The sequence below is a fragment of the Diplotaxodon limnothrissa genome, linkage group LG20, assembly GCF_057381915.1.
Source record: "Diplotaxodon limnothrissa isolate DT_005_m linkage group LG20, D_limnothrissa_male_GT1.1, whole genome shotgun sequence".
NCBI classification, from domain to species: Eukaryota; Metazoa; Chordata; class Actinopteri; order Cichliformes; family Cichlidae; genus Diplotaxodon; species Diplotaxodon limnothrissa.
Window position 1 is genome coordinate 24,131,035 of NC_140615.1, and position 15,204 is coordinate 24,146,238.

The 15,204-nt window shown below is 41.2% G+C and overlaps 1 protein-coding gene across 1 annotated transcript; it reads left to right on the plus strand.

Annotated features, from left to right (window-relative positions):
• Nucleotides 1–4,752: 4,752 nt before the first annotated feature.
• Nucleotides 4,753–14,940, plus strand: LOC146610961 (glycerol-3-phosphate dehydrogenase [NAD(+)], cytoplasmic). The gene is made up of 8 exons (XM_085344199.1): nucleotides 4,753–4,861; nucleotides 5,755–5,932; nucleotides 6,138–6,278; nucleotides 6,395–6,533; nucleotides 6,768–6,880; nucleotides 7,905–8,141; nucleotides 12,974–13,080; nucleotides 13,167–14,940. Exons 1-8 carry the CDS (start codon nucleotides 4,818–4,820, stop codon nucleotides 13,261–13,263), a joined length of 1,056 nt encoding a protein of 351 aa, XP_085200325.1. The 5' UTR covers nucleotides 4,753–4,817; the 3' UTR covers nucleotides 13,264–14,940.
• Nucleotides 14,941–15,204: the final 264 nt, after the last annotated feature.

The window sequence follows — 15,204 nt, forward strand, 5'->3', positions numbered from 1 at the left end:
AGCGGCCGTTGTTATTGTCGTATTTGTCGGACTAAGATGCTCTTAAATCTGGGAGTAATCTGGGTCCTAAACTCCGTATGCTTCAGGTCAAACAACACTGCAGCATCACTTAGAGTTAAAAACTGTCTAAATTCTTTCATCTTTAATAAAACGATCAGCATTGCTGCTTTACCAGGTGTAACTATAAAGTTTAACTTCCAGGCATCCATGAAAACAAAAGTTATTACATTTAACTGAGTTAGAAGTTAGCAGGAAGCTAGCGGAAGTTAGCTCGCTAGTTTCGCTAGTTACCTAAGCATGATATAGCATGTTCTGACTGAGAGATTTCTGAAAAAAATCAAACGTACAGCTCTGCTATCACTTCCAACATAAATGAAGACAGGAAACTAAACAGCAGTGACGTTTGTAGGGTTACTGAAGTTGGGCTAGCTGGTATATAATGATGTGCTACGTGATCGCTAGCGACACAGCTATGTTAGCATAACATAAACAGTGAAGCTGGAGGACGAACACTAACACTTTTCCACTTATAAAAGTTAACGTGAAGGTTCTTCATGGTTAGAAACAAATGCAATCGCATGGCAGGATGCTGTAAACGGACCAAACTTCAGTCAGGAGAACAACTGAGATAATCCATCCACAATACGAGGTTAGTCATTAATATACTGCAACAACATGGGAATAGAGCAGCTGCCAGAGAATTCAACATTAATGAATCAATGGTACAGAAGTGGAGGAAGCAAGAAGAATGAGTTTAATAAAGTTTGATTTATCTGACTGCTTTGTTTCGCTTAATGTGCCTTATAATCCCGTGCACCTTATGGTCCGAAAAATGCGTACTGCACACTGCAGTTTAATGTTGCAAAGCACCTCTTTTTAACTTCAGTGGATATTATACATGGTTATGCTCAGGATATGTCAGCCCATTTCTACTGGAAATGCCTTTTGGTTAAACTTTCAGCAAGGAATTTGCATTTGCACTGTTACATTTTTATAAAGCTTTAATGTACATAAAAACCAGCTTCTTGTTTAAGTGAAAATAAATGGAAGTTTGTCTTTTTGCGCTAGTAATGTTGTGGAGTTGTATTTTGTCTCGCATCAATTATATCGTCAGTTATATCGTTATCGCAAATTTTCAAATATATATCGTGATAAATATTTTTGGCCATATCGCCCTGCTCTAATGTCAACCAAAACAAACACCAGGAACAGAACTGTGGAGCTCCATAAGTGTGGCTCAGTTTGAATACAATTTGGTGCCATTTACAATTAAGAAATACAGACAGTTTCTCTCTTTACTCTTAAAGTTAACAAATATGTTTTTTTATATTTATCAATCTAAAAAAAATAAACTTTTAGTCTGATTTGATGTTACAATTAAAAAAGTGTTTTTATCTGAAGAGTAAATATGTGGTTTCAACTGTATATTTGATGATTGTCAGCACAAAGAGAGAGAGAGGAGCAGAGAGGGAGAGAGAGAATGAGGACAGAACAGATGAACAAGAGCAGGTGAGACACACATGTTAGTCAAATGGTTGTTTACCAAAAGTATCACCGTATCATAGGTACTCATGTATCTCGTGTTTCTTTTTAGGTTTGCTATTTTTCAAATTCTACATTTATTAAGTTTTGCAGGCTTGTTTGCACAACAAGGCTAAATAATTATATAAACTTTTCTCAATCTAAATATTGTACTTTGGTAGAATTAAAAAATAAGTGTAGTGCAGGTCTATGATGATTTTTAGTGCTGCTATCATCTAGTTCTGATTCTGGTTCTGTCTTGGTTAAGTCCTCAGTAGTCCTGATTTTGAACTGTTGTAGTCCTGTTTTAATTCCGGATCAGTTCTGGGTCTGGTTGAATTGGGGATTAGTCCTCGTGTCTTGATACAGCCCTGACTTTGTTCTGCCTCGCTGCTTAATTAAAAAACTAGTTTAAGGTGTCCTGCATATGTGATATTTATTTTTCCCTAACTCAAAACAGAGCCAATTAATTTTTCAGTCATTTCTAAACCCCCCCCCCCCCCAAAAAAAATAAAATAAAATAAAATAAAAAATCCCACATGCATACTACCCTTTAGGGCTAAGCCCCGGGTGTTTCAAATGTCTGGCTCCGCCTCTGTTAAGGAGGAGAGAGAGCAAATAAATCTGTTTAACATCTGATCTTTGGGTTTTTGTTCAGTAATCAGCGTGACCTGTGTATAAACACATAAAAGAGATAACGTTGGTGTTTCCGACATGTAGTAACTGCTGGCTTTAACTGTACAAAGGTTGTTCGACACTATGAAACACATACAGACTTCATGATGTTCGGCTAATATTTTTATTGTGAATATTAATCATGCTGACCTCGCTCTGTACACCACGCAGCGAGGTCAGCATATCCACGATATCCTCAGCTCCATGAGTTAACACAAAGTTTCCCAGCTGACTATCTAACTGCCAACTATTCCAGAGACGTGAAAATATACAGCATAAAGAAAAGTGTAAGAGACTCAGCAGCAGATTAGAATAACAGTTATACATTTAATAAATCACCAAATGAATCCAAGAAACGAGCAAACCTGTTCCGACAATTTGAATTTGTATTCCCTCAGCTGCAGACTCGCTGCTGTTTAAATGTTTGAAAAGGAAGATTAGATATAAACAAACGTCAAACATAGACTCAGTCTGCCTTCACATTTGATATGAGGCCAGCACGTATAGTGGCCTCAGCAGGCTATTACTGAAATACACATGCTATATCATAAACTATGATATAAACAGGGAGGTCCTATTAACATGTTTAGTTTTAAAGGACACCTTCCTGCCTTTAGTCTCATTCATGAGCAGTATTCGTTTTCTTCTAACATCCAGAAGTCTGCACAATGTGTTTCATAGTTTGTAACAAGCCTTTGACAGGTAAACATAACATGACCGAAAAAGCAAAAAAAAAAAAAAAAAAAAAAAAGAGAGAGAGAGAGTGTTGACATAAGAAGAGAAAATGCTCTCAATTATGGAGACAGGCAAATGGTTCATTTATGTTTGATGTGTGTTTATTCCTCCCTAAATATCGTCGGTGAAGTTTGCCATGCACGTCAGATTTTCCTGCGCATTTTTATACCTCTGCCAACAGAGAGAGAAAAAAAAATCACATTCTAACAGACAGCTGGTGCTTAGAATACAGTTGAATAACTATTAAAAAACAGATGATATTTAGATGATAGTTCAGTCTAACACATGTGCCAGTGAACCATTAAACGTCTGTGAAACTATGCAGTTATGAAACGTAACTTTAACCTCAGCCAAACCGATTTGCTCAGTTGTAAATAAAACAGCGAAGTAAACGTGACCCGACAGACAGAACCTGAGTGAATGAAGTCCAGCGTTTAACCACTGAGAGCTAAAACTCAGCTGAGGTTTGAAAGCTGTGTGCTGGTGATTGGACATCAGCCGCTGATAAAGCTGGCTCGCCTATAAAGTGCTCTGTAAGGAAACAAGCTCCAGCAGCTCTGCGCTCGGGGAAAATACTATATTTACTTATCTTGTGCAGAAAAATGCGCTGACATTGCGTTATATCGAGCACCGGCTGCCCAGTTAAACTGTGACTATCACCAGGTAACGTAGGCGTGTTTCTTGAATTAGCAGCAGGTGTTAAACAGCTGACAGATGAGGAGGAGGATGCATGCAGGTAAACTGAGGGTCTGCTGAGCTGATCGCTGGTTTCGTGAGAAAAATGTCAGCTCGTTCTTTATGTTACAGAAGCACAGAGACACAAGACCAGGCGGAAAGAGACGATCGTTCGGTGAAAATGAGAATCTGCGAATACAACATGTGGAACACGGAGAGTGGAATATGTAAACAAACCGGTTAACGTAACCCCCTCGGTGCGCTCTGCATGCTAACTGTTAGCAGAGCTAGTGAAATCTCTGAAAACATCTGAGCACTTTTGCAAACATGTTCTATGTTGACAACCTGACCAGACATACGGCGCGACATTCGCGGCTAAAACACTGTTAAAAGTGTAGCTGGTGACAGAAAAACTACACCACCACCATTGCTGCCTGTGATTTGATCTGCATTCTGGGATAACTGGCTGCCCCAAGTCTACACAAGCAATCGATTATCTAGGATCGACCTGTTTTGACTTACTTTGCACGGCAACCAATCAAATGTTAGAGAAGAGCATGGGCAGCGTTAACCCCGCCCCCTGAGTTTGATGGGTGAGGCTGACAGATAAAATTATTTCATGACGAGAGCCAGGCGTCAGGACTGCCAAAATGAAATAAATAAATATATCATTAAATAATTAATTAAATGTGTCAATAATTAATTAAAATGTGAAATACATAAATAATTAATTAAATGTGTCAATAATTAATTAATTAAATGTGTCAATAATTAATTAAAATGTGAAATACATAAATAATTAATTAAATGTGTCAATAATTAATTAATTACATGTGTCATAACTATTTATTTAATTAATTAATTCCAATTTTAATTAATTATTGACACATTTAATTAATTATTTAATGGTGTATTTAATTAATTCATTATGGCAGTCCTGGCGTTCCATACTTGGCCGCCTCTGGGTGAAAAGTCACTTGCACATGCAGATGATGTGAAACCATAAAGGCTGACATGGAGACTTTGGCCCCAGTCTAGCATGCTAGCCTCTGCTCTGATGGCCTTGGCCTTGCTTTAATGGGCGGGCCGGTGTCTCCCCTCGGGCAGACCAATAAAACCAGGGAGGCACTGTGTGTGTGTGTGTGTGTTGCATAACTGGACTGCAGTCAGTACAGGTTCACTCCACACACTCAGCGGTTTACCTCTTCACAATGGCAGCTCCAAAGAAAGTCTGCATCGTGGGCTCTGGAAACTGGCAAGTCGAAGTGTTGATGTTTTGAACCGTCTCCGGTTGTCTCATATGTGCGGTTATCCGCTGGACACGGTGCACAGTAACGTGCGGGAAGTTTGACCTGCTGTACCTGTAACTACCAGATAGGCTTCGTTAGCGGAGGCGACAGTTGGGTTTATCTCCGCGTGGAGTCACATGCTGACAAGCCGGCTTATAATCGCAGAAAACTGGCCACAAGTCTGGCAACATTACTGGGATTTTTGTCGTTAGCTTTAAGGTGTCTGCCGCCTGTTAGCTCGCTCTTATTAGCGGTAGCAGAGACAGCAGTAGCTGATGTCTCTGCTCCGTTTACCGGTCTAATAAATTAACGTTACCTCCCCAAAGAGATAAAAGATGATTTGACACGAAAAATAGATTTTTAAATCATCCTGTAAATTCGGTGTGTGGGTTCAGTTTATGAGCCGAATAAAAAATATTAAATTTTTACATTCTTTTCATACACACACTGTGGTTTTTGTAGTTGTAGCTCTTATTTTGGAACGAAATTAAATGTATGTCTATTTCTTTTTATTTCCGAATTCATGATTACCCCCCAAATAATTAAAATCATTCCATAAACTGGTTATAAAGCCATTGTAATTTTGCTGCTGCTTATGCTAAAATAAAATTGCAAGAATTCTCAATGGAGTTCGGTGTACACCCGTGGAAACCGTATGGAGGATTGGTGATTGCAGCATACCGCTATCAGCTTATCTCTGCGTGCAGCTTTGCCGTCTTGCCTGCCCTGAAATATTAGTTAATGATCAAATAGGAATCATTACCTTTAATGATCACCCCATTAGATCACAGTGTGACTGAGTGAGAATATGGATTTTTCCCGTAAAATGAACACTGACTTGTAACTGTTAACCACGCAGGGGCTCAGCCATTGCCAAGATCGTGGGTGCCAATGCTGGTAAAAATGCAAAGTTCGACAATACTGTAAAAATGTGGGTGTTTGAGGAGACTGTGAATGGGCGCAAACTCACTGAAATAATCAACTCCGAGCACGAAAACGTCAAGTACCTTCCTGGACACAAGCTGCCAGCAAATGTGGTAAGAAAAATGTATTTTTAAACAAACATTTTAGTGCCTGTTGTCTCATATATGTAAATAAGGTCCTTGAATAGATGCTTTGCAGCTGTTAGTTTTATAATAAGTTTAACAGCTGTAAGAGTGAGTGAGTTTTTTGAATGCAGCAGGTTCCTACTCTACAGTAAGTTGCCTCGGGCTTTAAAGACATGTCATCATCCCTTCTCAGCTGGCAGTGCCGGACTTGGTGGAGGCGTCCAGCGATGCAGACATTTTGGTGTTTGTGATCCCGCACCAGTTTGTGGGGAAAGTATGTGACACCATAAAAGGGAAGATAAAGAACGATGCACTGGGAATATCACTCATCAAGGTTGTTTTTTTTTATTACTAGACATGGATTTTACACCTTTTATCTCCAAAATATTGCCAAGTTTATTCAGTGGTGTTTGATCCAGACACCAGCATGTTGTGCTTTTGTTCCCTCAGGGCGTAGACGAGGGTCCAGATGGACTCAAACTCATCTCTGACGTGATCCAGGAGAAGCTCGATATCACCATGAGCGTGCTGATGGGTGCAAACATCGCCAATGAAGTTGCTGATGAGAAGTTTTGTGAGACAACCATTGGTTAGTTTTGTCCCTTTGTTGCGCTCAAATGGGCCCATTGTTGTTGAATTATTTTTGCACTTTAATTAAGAATTAAAGATCCAGATAAGCAGCTTTTAGCCTAAAAACGGGAAGCACATTTGTTTCGGTTAAAGCTTTGTGCGACCTCAGCGTTAGTTCTTTGGTTCAACGCGTGCTTCCATCATGTTTTTTTTTTACAGGGTTTACAGTCAGCATATTTCTTCTGGTTTACAGGCTGTAAGAATAAAAATCACGGTGCTCTCCTGAAGGAGCTCATGCAGACCAGCAACTTCCGAGTTACTGTAGTGGAGGAATACGATGTGGTGGAAATCTGCGGAGCCCTGAAGGTGAGCTCTCAGTGCAGAATATGTCTGCTTGCAACACGATTACAAAACATGGACAGTCATCTTGATTTCAACACAGGTTTATTTATGGTATCAAGGACCAATGACTATTTTTGCGCACTCAGCAAAAGTCACACGAAACAGAGTAGAGGCATTTTATCCCTTGTCCCAGTTTTTTTTTTTCCCCCACAGAGTTCCTGTTTCACATGCGTGAGATTATAAAGTGAAGTGACACAGTACTTGTGAGTCACATAAGAAGCACGTGCCTCATAAAGACATGCTGATCTATGGGCACGTCAGTACTGAAACTGAAAGCTGATGATCCCACAGAACAGATAACAACAGATTCAAAAGATTTAGGTTAAAAATTAAACATCAACATTTATTTTTGTTGAAACCAAAGAATGTGTTCTCTTCCTGCAGAGTTTGTGTGTTTGGATGTGTCACCATTGCAGACTCTCTCTCTCAGCATTATTAACATTTACCACACTGCCACACACACAAACATGCTGTTTGCCCCACATTTAGTGTGCTGGGATCTAGTCACTCTGTTAATTAGGCAGTGAGGATCAGAGATCTCTGTAGACGTACGCAGTGAGGCTTTAAACACTTCAAGTAAAGCTGCCCAAACAAAATGTCTAAGGACCCATTGTGAGCATTGTGAAAGGGTTGGCTCTAATGAGACATTAATCTAAATAGTTGTTGAAAAGTCTGGAAGGATTTTTTTCTTAATGTGAACTCAAATATTTTGTTTTCGAAGAAATTTTACACACGTCATTGTAGGATGTGGATTCCCATGTTTTTAGAGAATTAGTTTGTTGGTGGTTGTGTTCCTTTTCTCTGCTTAATTTTCCTTTAATTAAAGAATAAATAAGAATATCATAGGAGAGGATAATGCCCAAACATTCTCTCATTGCAACTTCTCAGATATGAGGCTTTGGAGCCTTTTTCTAGTCTGTTTTGTATAGAGTCAAATAAAAAAAAAGTCATTATAATATATCCGATTATTTTTGTGTGTGTCCTACAGAACATTGTTGCAGTCGGAGCTGGTTTCTGTGACGGTCTGGGCTTCGGGGACAACACGAAGGCGGCAGTGATCAGGCTGGGCCTGATGGAGATGATTGCCTTCGCCCGTATTTTCTGCAAAGAAGGGCCCGTGTCCTCAGCAACCTTCCTTGAAAGCTGCGGCGTGGCCGACCTCATCACAACCTGCTACGGTGGACGTAACCGCAAAGTTGCTGAAGCTTTTGTGAGAACGGGGAAGGTACAAATTTTAAAGATTTTTTTTTTTTTTTTTTAATACACACACACACACACACACACACACACACACACACACACACACACACACACACATACATATATACACATATATATATATACATATATACACACATATATACACATATACATATATATACACATATACACATATATATATACACATATATATACACATATACATATACACATATACATATACATATATATATATACACATATACATATATATATATACACATATACACACATATACATACACATATACACACATATACATACACATATACATATATATATATATATATATATATATATATATATATATATTAAAAAAAACACCCAGCACGCCCCTGCGGGCGGTTTATCCTTCAAGCTCGGGTCCTCTACCAGAGGCCTGGGAGCTTGAGGGTCCTGCGCAGTATCTTAGCTGTTCCCAGGACTGCGCTCTTCTGGACAGAGATCTCCGATGTTATTCCCGGGATCTGCTGGAGCCACTCGCCTAGCTTGGGAGTCACCGCACCTAGTGCTCCGATTACCACGGGGACCACCGTTACCTTCACCCTCCACATCCTCTCGAGCTCTTCTCTGAGCCCTTGGTATTTCTCCAGCTTCTCGTGTTCCTTCTTCCTGATATTGCTGTCATTCGGAACCGCTACATCGATCACTACGGCCGTCTTCTTCTGTTTGTCTACCACCACTATGTCCGGTTGGTTAGCCACCACCATTTTGTCCGTCTGTATCTGGAAGTCCCACAGGATCTTAGCTCGGTCATTCTCCACCACCCTTGGGGGCATCTCCCATTTTGACCTCGGGACTTCCAGGTTATACTCGGCACAGATGTTCCTGTACACTATGCCGGCCACTTGGTTATGGCGTTCCATGTATGCCTTGCCTGCTAGCATCTTGCACCCTGCTGTTATGTGCTGGATTGTCTCTGGGGCATCTTTACACAGCCTGCACCTGGGGTCTTGCCTGGTGTGATAGACCCCAGCCTCTATGGATCTTGTACTCAGAGCTTGTTCTTGTGCTGCCATGATTAGTGCCTCTGTGCTGTCTTTCAGTCCAGCTTTGTCCAGCCACTGGTAGGATTTCTGGATATCAGCCACCTCCTCTATCTGCCGGTGGTACATACCGTGCAGGGGCCTGTCCTTCCACGATGGTTCCTCGTCTCCCTCCTCTTTCTTGGGTTTCTGCTGCCTGAGGTATTCACTGAGCACTCGGTCAGTTGGGGCCATCTTCCCAATGTATTCTTGGATGTTCCTTGTCTCATCCTGGACTGTGGTGCTGACACTCACCAGTCCCCGGCCCCCTTCCTTCCGCTTAGCGTACAGCCTCAGGGTGCTGGACTTGGGGTGAAACCCTCCATGCATGGTCAGGAGCTTTCTTGTCTTTATGTCAGTGGCTTCTATCTCCTCCTTTGGCCAGCCTATTACCCCAGCAGGGTACCTGATCACGGGCAGGGCGTATGTGTTGATGGCCCGGATCTTGTTCTTACCATTCAGCTGACTCCTCAGGACTTGCCTGACCCTCTGCAGGTACTTGGTGGTTGCAGCCTTTCTAGTGGCCTCTTCATGGTTCCCATTTGCCTGCGGGATCCCCAGGTACTTGTAACTGTCCTCTATGTCTGCAATGTTGCCTTCTGGTAGTTCAATCCCCTCAGTTCTGACTACCTTCCCTCTCTTTGTTACCATCCGACTACACTTCTCCAGTCCGAACGACATTCCAATGTCATTGCTGTATAGCCTGGTAGTGTGGATCAGTGAATCGATGTCTCGTTCACTCTTGGCATACAGCTTGATGTCATCCATGTACAGGAGGTGGCTGACAACTGCTCCGTTCCGTAGTCGGTATCCGTAGCCAGTCTTGTTAATGATCTCACTGAGGGGGTTCAGGCCTATGCAGAACAGCAGTGGGGACAGAGCATCTCCTTGGTAGATCCCGCACTTGATGGTAACTTGTGCTATGGGCTTGGAGTTGGCCTCTAGTGTTGTACGCCACATCCCCATTGAGTTCCTGATGAAGGCTCTTAGGGTCCCATTGATCTTGTACAATTCTAGGCATTCCAGTATCCAGCTGTGGGGCATTGAGTCATAGGCCTTCTTGTAATCAATCCAGGCAGTGCACAGGTTGGTCAGTCTGGTCTTGCAGTCTCGGCTGATTGTTCTGTCTACCAGTAGCTGGTGTTTTGCACCTCTGGTATTCTTGCCAATTCCTTTCTGTGTCCCGCTCATGTATTGACCCATGTGCCTGTTCATCTTAGCCGATATGATGCCTGACAGGAGCTTCCATGTAGTACTGAGGCAGGTTATTGGTCGGTAGTTGGAGGGGACCGGTCCCTTCTTGGGGTCCTTGGGGATCAGGACCGTCCGGCCTTCAGTTAGCCATTCCGGGTGTCTCTTGTTAACTAGCAGCTGGTTCATTTGTGCTGCCAGACGCTCGTGGAGTGCAGTCAGCTTCTTCAGCCAGTAGGCGTGAACCATGTCGGGCCCTGGTGCTGTCCAACTCTTCATACTGGAGACCCTTTCTTGGATATCTGCCACTGTGATGGTTACTGGACCCTGTTCAGGGAGGCCGCTGTGGTCTGCCCTCAGATACACTAGCCACTGAGCATTGCCGTTATGGGTTGCATCCTTCTCCCATATGCTCTTCCAGTATTGCTCCGTCTCCAGCCTTGGTGGTGCTGTTCTCTTATTGTTCCCTTGCCACTGAGAGTACACCTTTGCTGGTTCTGTGGAGAACAGCTGGTTTATTCTCCTGCCTTCTATCTCTCTGGTGTACCTCCTCAAGCGGCTGGCCAAGGCTGTGAGTCTTTGCTTGGCAGTTTCCAAGGCCTCAGGTATGGACAGCTTGCTGTATTTCTTAGGCACCTTATTTGTCGCACCTTTCTGCAACTCCGTTAGTTGGCTAACCTCCCTCCGTGCTACTTTGATCTTGCCCTCTAGCCTCCTTCTCCATGGAGGGTACTGCCCCTTGTGGCTGTTCAACTTGTAGCCAAGCATCTCACTGATCACTGCTGCCGTATTGTAGATCAGCTTGTTAGTGTCGGTAATCGTGGTTGTAGGTATTGCCCGTAGTGCTGCATTAACATCATCTAGCAGACCTTCTGAGGGTACTTCACGTAATCTTGGTAACCGGCTACGGGGGATCCAGGTTTCAAGCTTGGCCATGATCCTATTTTTCAGGTCAGTTCCTCTCGCACTCAACGATCCTTCTCCTATCGCACTTGGGGCTATGTACCCAATCTCGGGTGGGGGTGATGATATCTCCCCCCTGACCTGGCGTCCTGACTCCTCCTTGCCATAGCACCTTGTCAATCTCTAGCTGTGAGAGCAGTCCCTTCTTTCGAATGTTGGAACACTGAGCTACTAGTTGTTTTGCCGTCATTGTGGATGTTGGGTATCGAAGAATCCATAGGTCCCTCATCCTATTCATGTAGCCCCTTCCGCCGGGGTTACTTGCGTAGTAGCATTCCAACAACGCCCTGTTTTCGTCCCTTGCCCACCGATGCCTTCTTGTTCCAGTAGCCCACTTTTCGTCAGGGTGCCCTGGTTCCTCAACACCTGACGCGGACCTTGTTGATCCGGGCGACGTCCGAGCCGGCATGCCTTCATATTTATCTGTCTCGCTCATGTCTGCGGTAGGCTTGCTTAGCATAGGGGGTCTAGCCTTAGGACCCTTACTGGATACAGACGCCCCAGGCAGGAATCGAACTTGCGATCCTCTGTTCCAAAGGCGTGTAGTTTAACCACTACGCTATCCAGCTGCTCACATACACACGTGTGTATATACGTACATACACACACACGTGTGTATATATATATATATATATATATATATATATATATATATATATATATATATATATATATATATATATATATATATATATATATATATATATATATATATATGTGTGTGTGTGTATATGTGTGTGTATATATATATATATATATACACACACTGTAGAGGTTGACACATACATAGTTTTCTTTTTTAGAACTGTGAGCGAGTTCGTCAGCAAAATTAAAAAAAAAAAAAAAACAACATTCTGGTCATTTTCTCTCCAATATTAATTACATCAACACCATGACACAATTAGAATGAGCACATTTTCTCAAATAATAAATTCAAATGTGATTTTGTGTTAGTGCTGTTGTGATGTTCTGACTCTTTCTTCCCACAAATCTGGTCTCTGATGCAGTGTAGTGACCATCAGCTGTACTTCTCACAATGTATTGAGAGATACTTTGTGTGCACTATATATTGTCTACTAATACTCACTAAAGATTCAGAAACTGGTTTTAAAAAACCCCAGCAAACTCTGAATTCTACAGTCACGCCAAAGACGACAGAGTCAGAAAGTGGTCAGAGGATTATTGTAAATGGGTGCAATAAACTTGCAATGTCATTGCCTTTGAAATGGCTTCTTTGAAGATGGGGACCAGGTCAGCGACGTCATCTACAAAGTGGCACTGGTGTATTGAACCATTAATAAAATGACATTAACACAGAGCCACTGACGTAGCTGCTGCACAACAACAAGTTAGCTGAAAAATGACAAAGGTGCTTTGAAACCAGAGAACAACCAGTTGAGTCAAATCCCTTATTTTAAAGAGACGCATCTCAGACAAGTTCTGCTCTTCATTAATGGCAACAGACTCCATTGATTGCATCATGTTGGAAGTGTCCCTGCGTTTATAATTAAACTGTAATTATTTCCGAGCTTTCGCCAATCTGAGCATCAGACGTGTACACCTTCTCTCATTTTAAACTCAAGAATCTTCAGCATGTCTTGGTTCTTATCTCATTCAGTCCATCGAGGAACTGGAGAAAGAGATGCTGAATGGCCAGAAGCTGCAGGGACCAGCAACAGCAGCTGAGGTCTATCTCATCCTCAAGCACAAAAACATGGTCGACAAGTAAGACACTCACAGGTTCCATTTGCTTTGAAATGAAATCAGTTTGTTTCACTCCAGCACTCAACTATGCCTCCTCCTTCCTTTAGGTTTCCTCTGTTCAACGCAGTCTATCAGATCTGCTTCGAGGGCCACCCAGTCACAGAGTTCATAAGCTGTCTGCAGAACCACCCAGAACACATGTAAAGAGAACGAAAAAACCCCAAAACAAACAAAACTAAAGGTGCCTTCTTAACGGAGAACACGACCCCTTTCGCAGCCGTTCAGAAATCGATGGAGTAGGCTGCACCGGACACACCACAGCTGTCGTGCAAGGAAATGGTGCCAGCAAAGTGTGGCTCTTCAACTCCAATTCAGCAAATTCTGAAACCAGAACACTGAATTTCCAACATGTTAAAAGTACTTTTATTTCCTGACGTGTACTGAAACTTGAAGGATAACCAATTCATGTAATTGTCCACTACTTTTTGCTTAAGATGCATGCTTTTTATGTTTTAAAACTAATTAAATCTGTCAGTTTTTAAATCACAACACTAATACAGAAATTAACATTCACGACTTCAGAAAATGCAGGGCCATTGCCTGCCTTCTGGAGTGGGATTAATCTTTAATGTTTCCGTCCAGTAAACACCTTTCCATCGCCACAAGTTATTTAATAATAGATGTATTACCTCATCTCGTCACGTCTCTGTATGCTTTAAGTGTCTTACATCATTCATTGACATCTGCTGCCTTGTACTGTAAGTGAAAAATACTGTCAATCGCACAAAAACTGTTTTTAAATGGAAAAAGCTAATGTGCCTTAAAATGCATGGTTCAAGTCTTTAGCTTTTGTTTGTGGTCTGACCAAAAAAAGTCAAAGGATAATTACGGTTTATTTCCGCTTGGCTTAAATTTCATTATGTCTGTATGGGTCGTGCTAACAAGATGGCTCCTTGAAGATGTATTATTGCATGAAGCTGCAGATCTCTACTGCAGTTAGTAAGCAGGTGTTTGACATAACTAGGCTGTCTTTGCCTTAGCTGTCTCAACAAATCCTAAAATCCTCCATCAAAGATAATGGGCCTCACATCAGGCATAATCTGCTTTTATAATCAGACGTTTTTCATCAGGCGCTGCGTGTATGCCCCCATAAAAATTGGGAATTTAACATGTCAGCTCACTCTTCTCCACATAAAAATGGAGCAACGGAGTACTGCCTACTTAAGCCAAGAAGAACAGATCATTGAGATCATTGTTTAAAAATTAAAACAAAATAATAATAATAATAATAATAATAATAATACACGCTGCAAAAAGGTGTGAAAGAAGTGCTGGCAGAAAGCACTTAAAGAGTGCTTAATTGTGAACTTCATGCATTTAAATGTGTTTCCTCTGCACTATGGAAGCTGGGATGGGCTCCAGCCCCACTCCAATGAGGAGAAGGGGTTAAGAAAAATGCCATTTAGTGAAGCGCGTCAAGGTTTAACACCATCCTATAAATCATCAGACGTGGAATTAACGTGTGATAATTGCAAACTATGATCAATTTTTTTGTATTTAGATAGTATTTAGATATATAGCTGGACTTCCAACAATGTCAATAAGGACCAAGTATAAATTAATTTATATTATTAGCTGAATACATATAAAATCCAGTGCTGTAGCTATATGAGGTTATTCATTGGTATAATATACCACAATGGCCACATCAATGAGGAAACATGCCAGGCTGAAATGAATCTGAATTAAGTCTTTAAACATCCGTCCGCTACGTCATTTGTAGCTGTGATCCTGCCTGACCCAGTTTTCACTCAGTTACTAATACATTTGAAATCATCAACATTTGTCTGTGAATAAATTCATTCTAGTATCAAATCATGGCTGGACTAATTTTTTTCCATTTTCATTAGAAAGGAAACAATGAAATTGGAAATTGCAGTAGAAATTACAGCATTTCTTGTTATTCAATAAAAGGGTTGATTATTTTTCCCCACTTACAGGTTTTTTTTATATATATATATATATATATATATATATATATATATATATATATATATATATATATATATATATATATATATATATATATATATATATATATATATATATAGTTTAGTATTAAATTTCACTTGTTCCATATTCAGT

Coding starts and splice junctions, on each gene's coding strand:
- LOC146610961 (XM_085344199.1), top strand. CDS start 4,818: ATGGCAGCTCCAAAGAAAGTCTGCATCGTGGGCTCTGGAAACTG. Junction 8,142..12,973: donor CTTTTGTGAGAACGGGGAAG/GTACAAATTTTA, acceptor TATCTCATTCAG/TCCATCGAGGAACTGGAGAA. Junction 13,081..13,166: donor CACAAAAACATGGTCGACAA/GTAAGACACTCA, acceptor TCCTTCCTTTAG/GTTTCCTCTGTTCAACGCAG.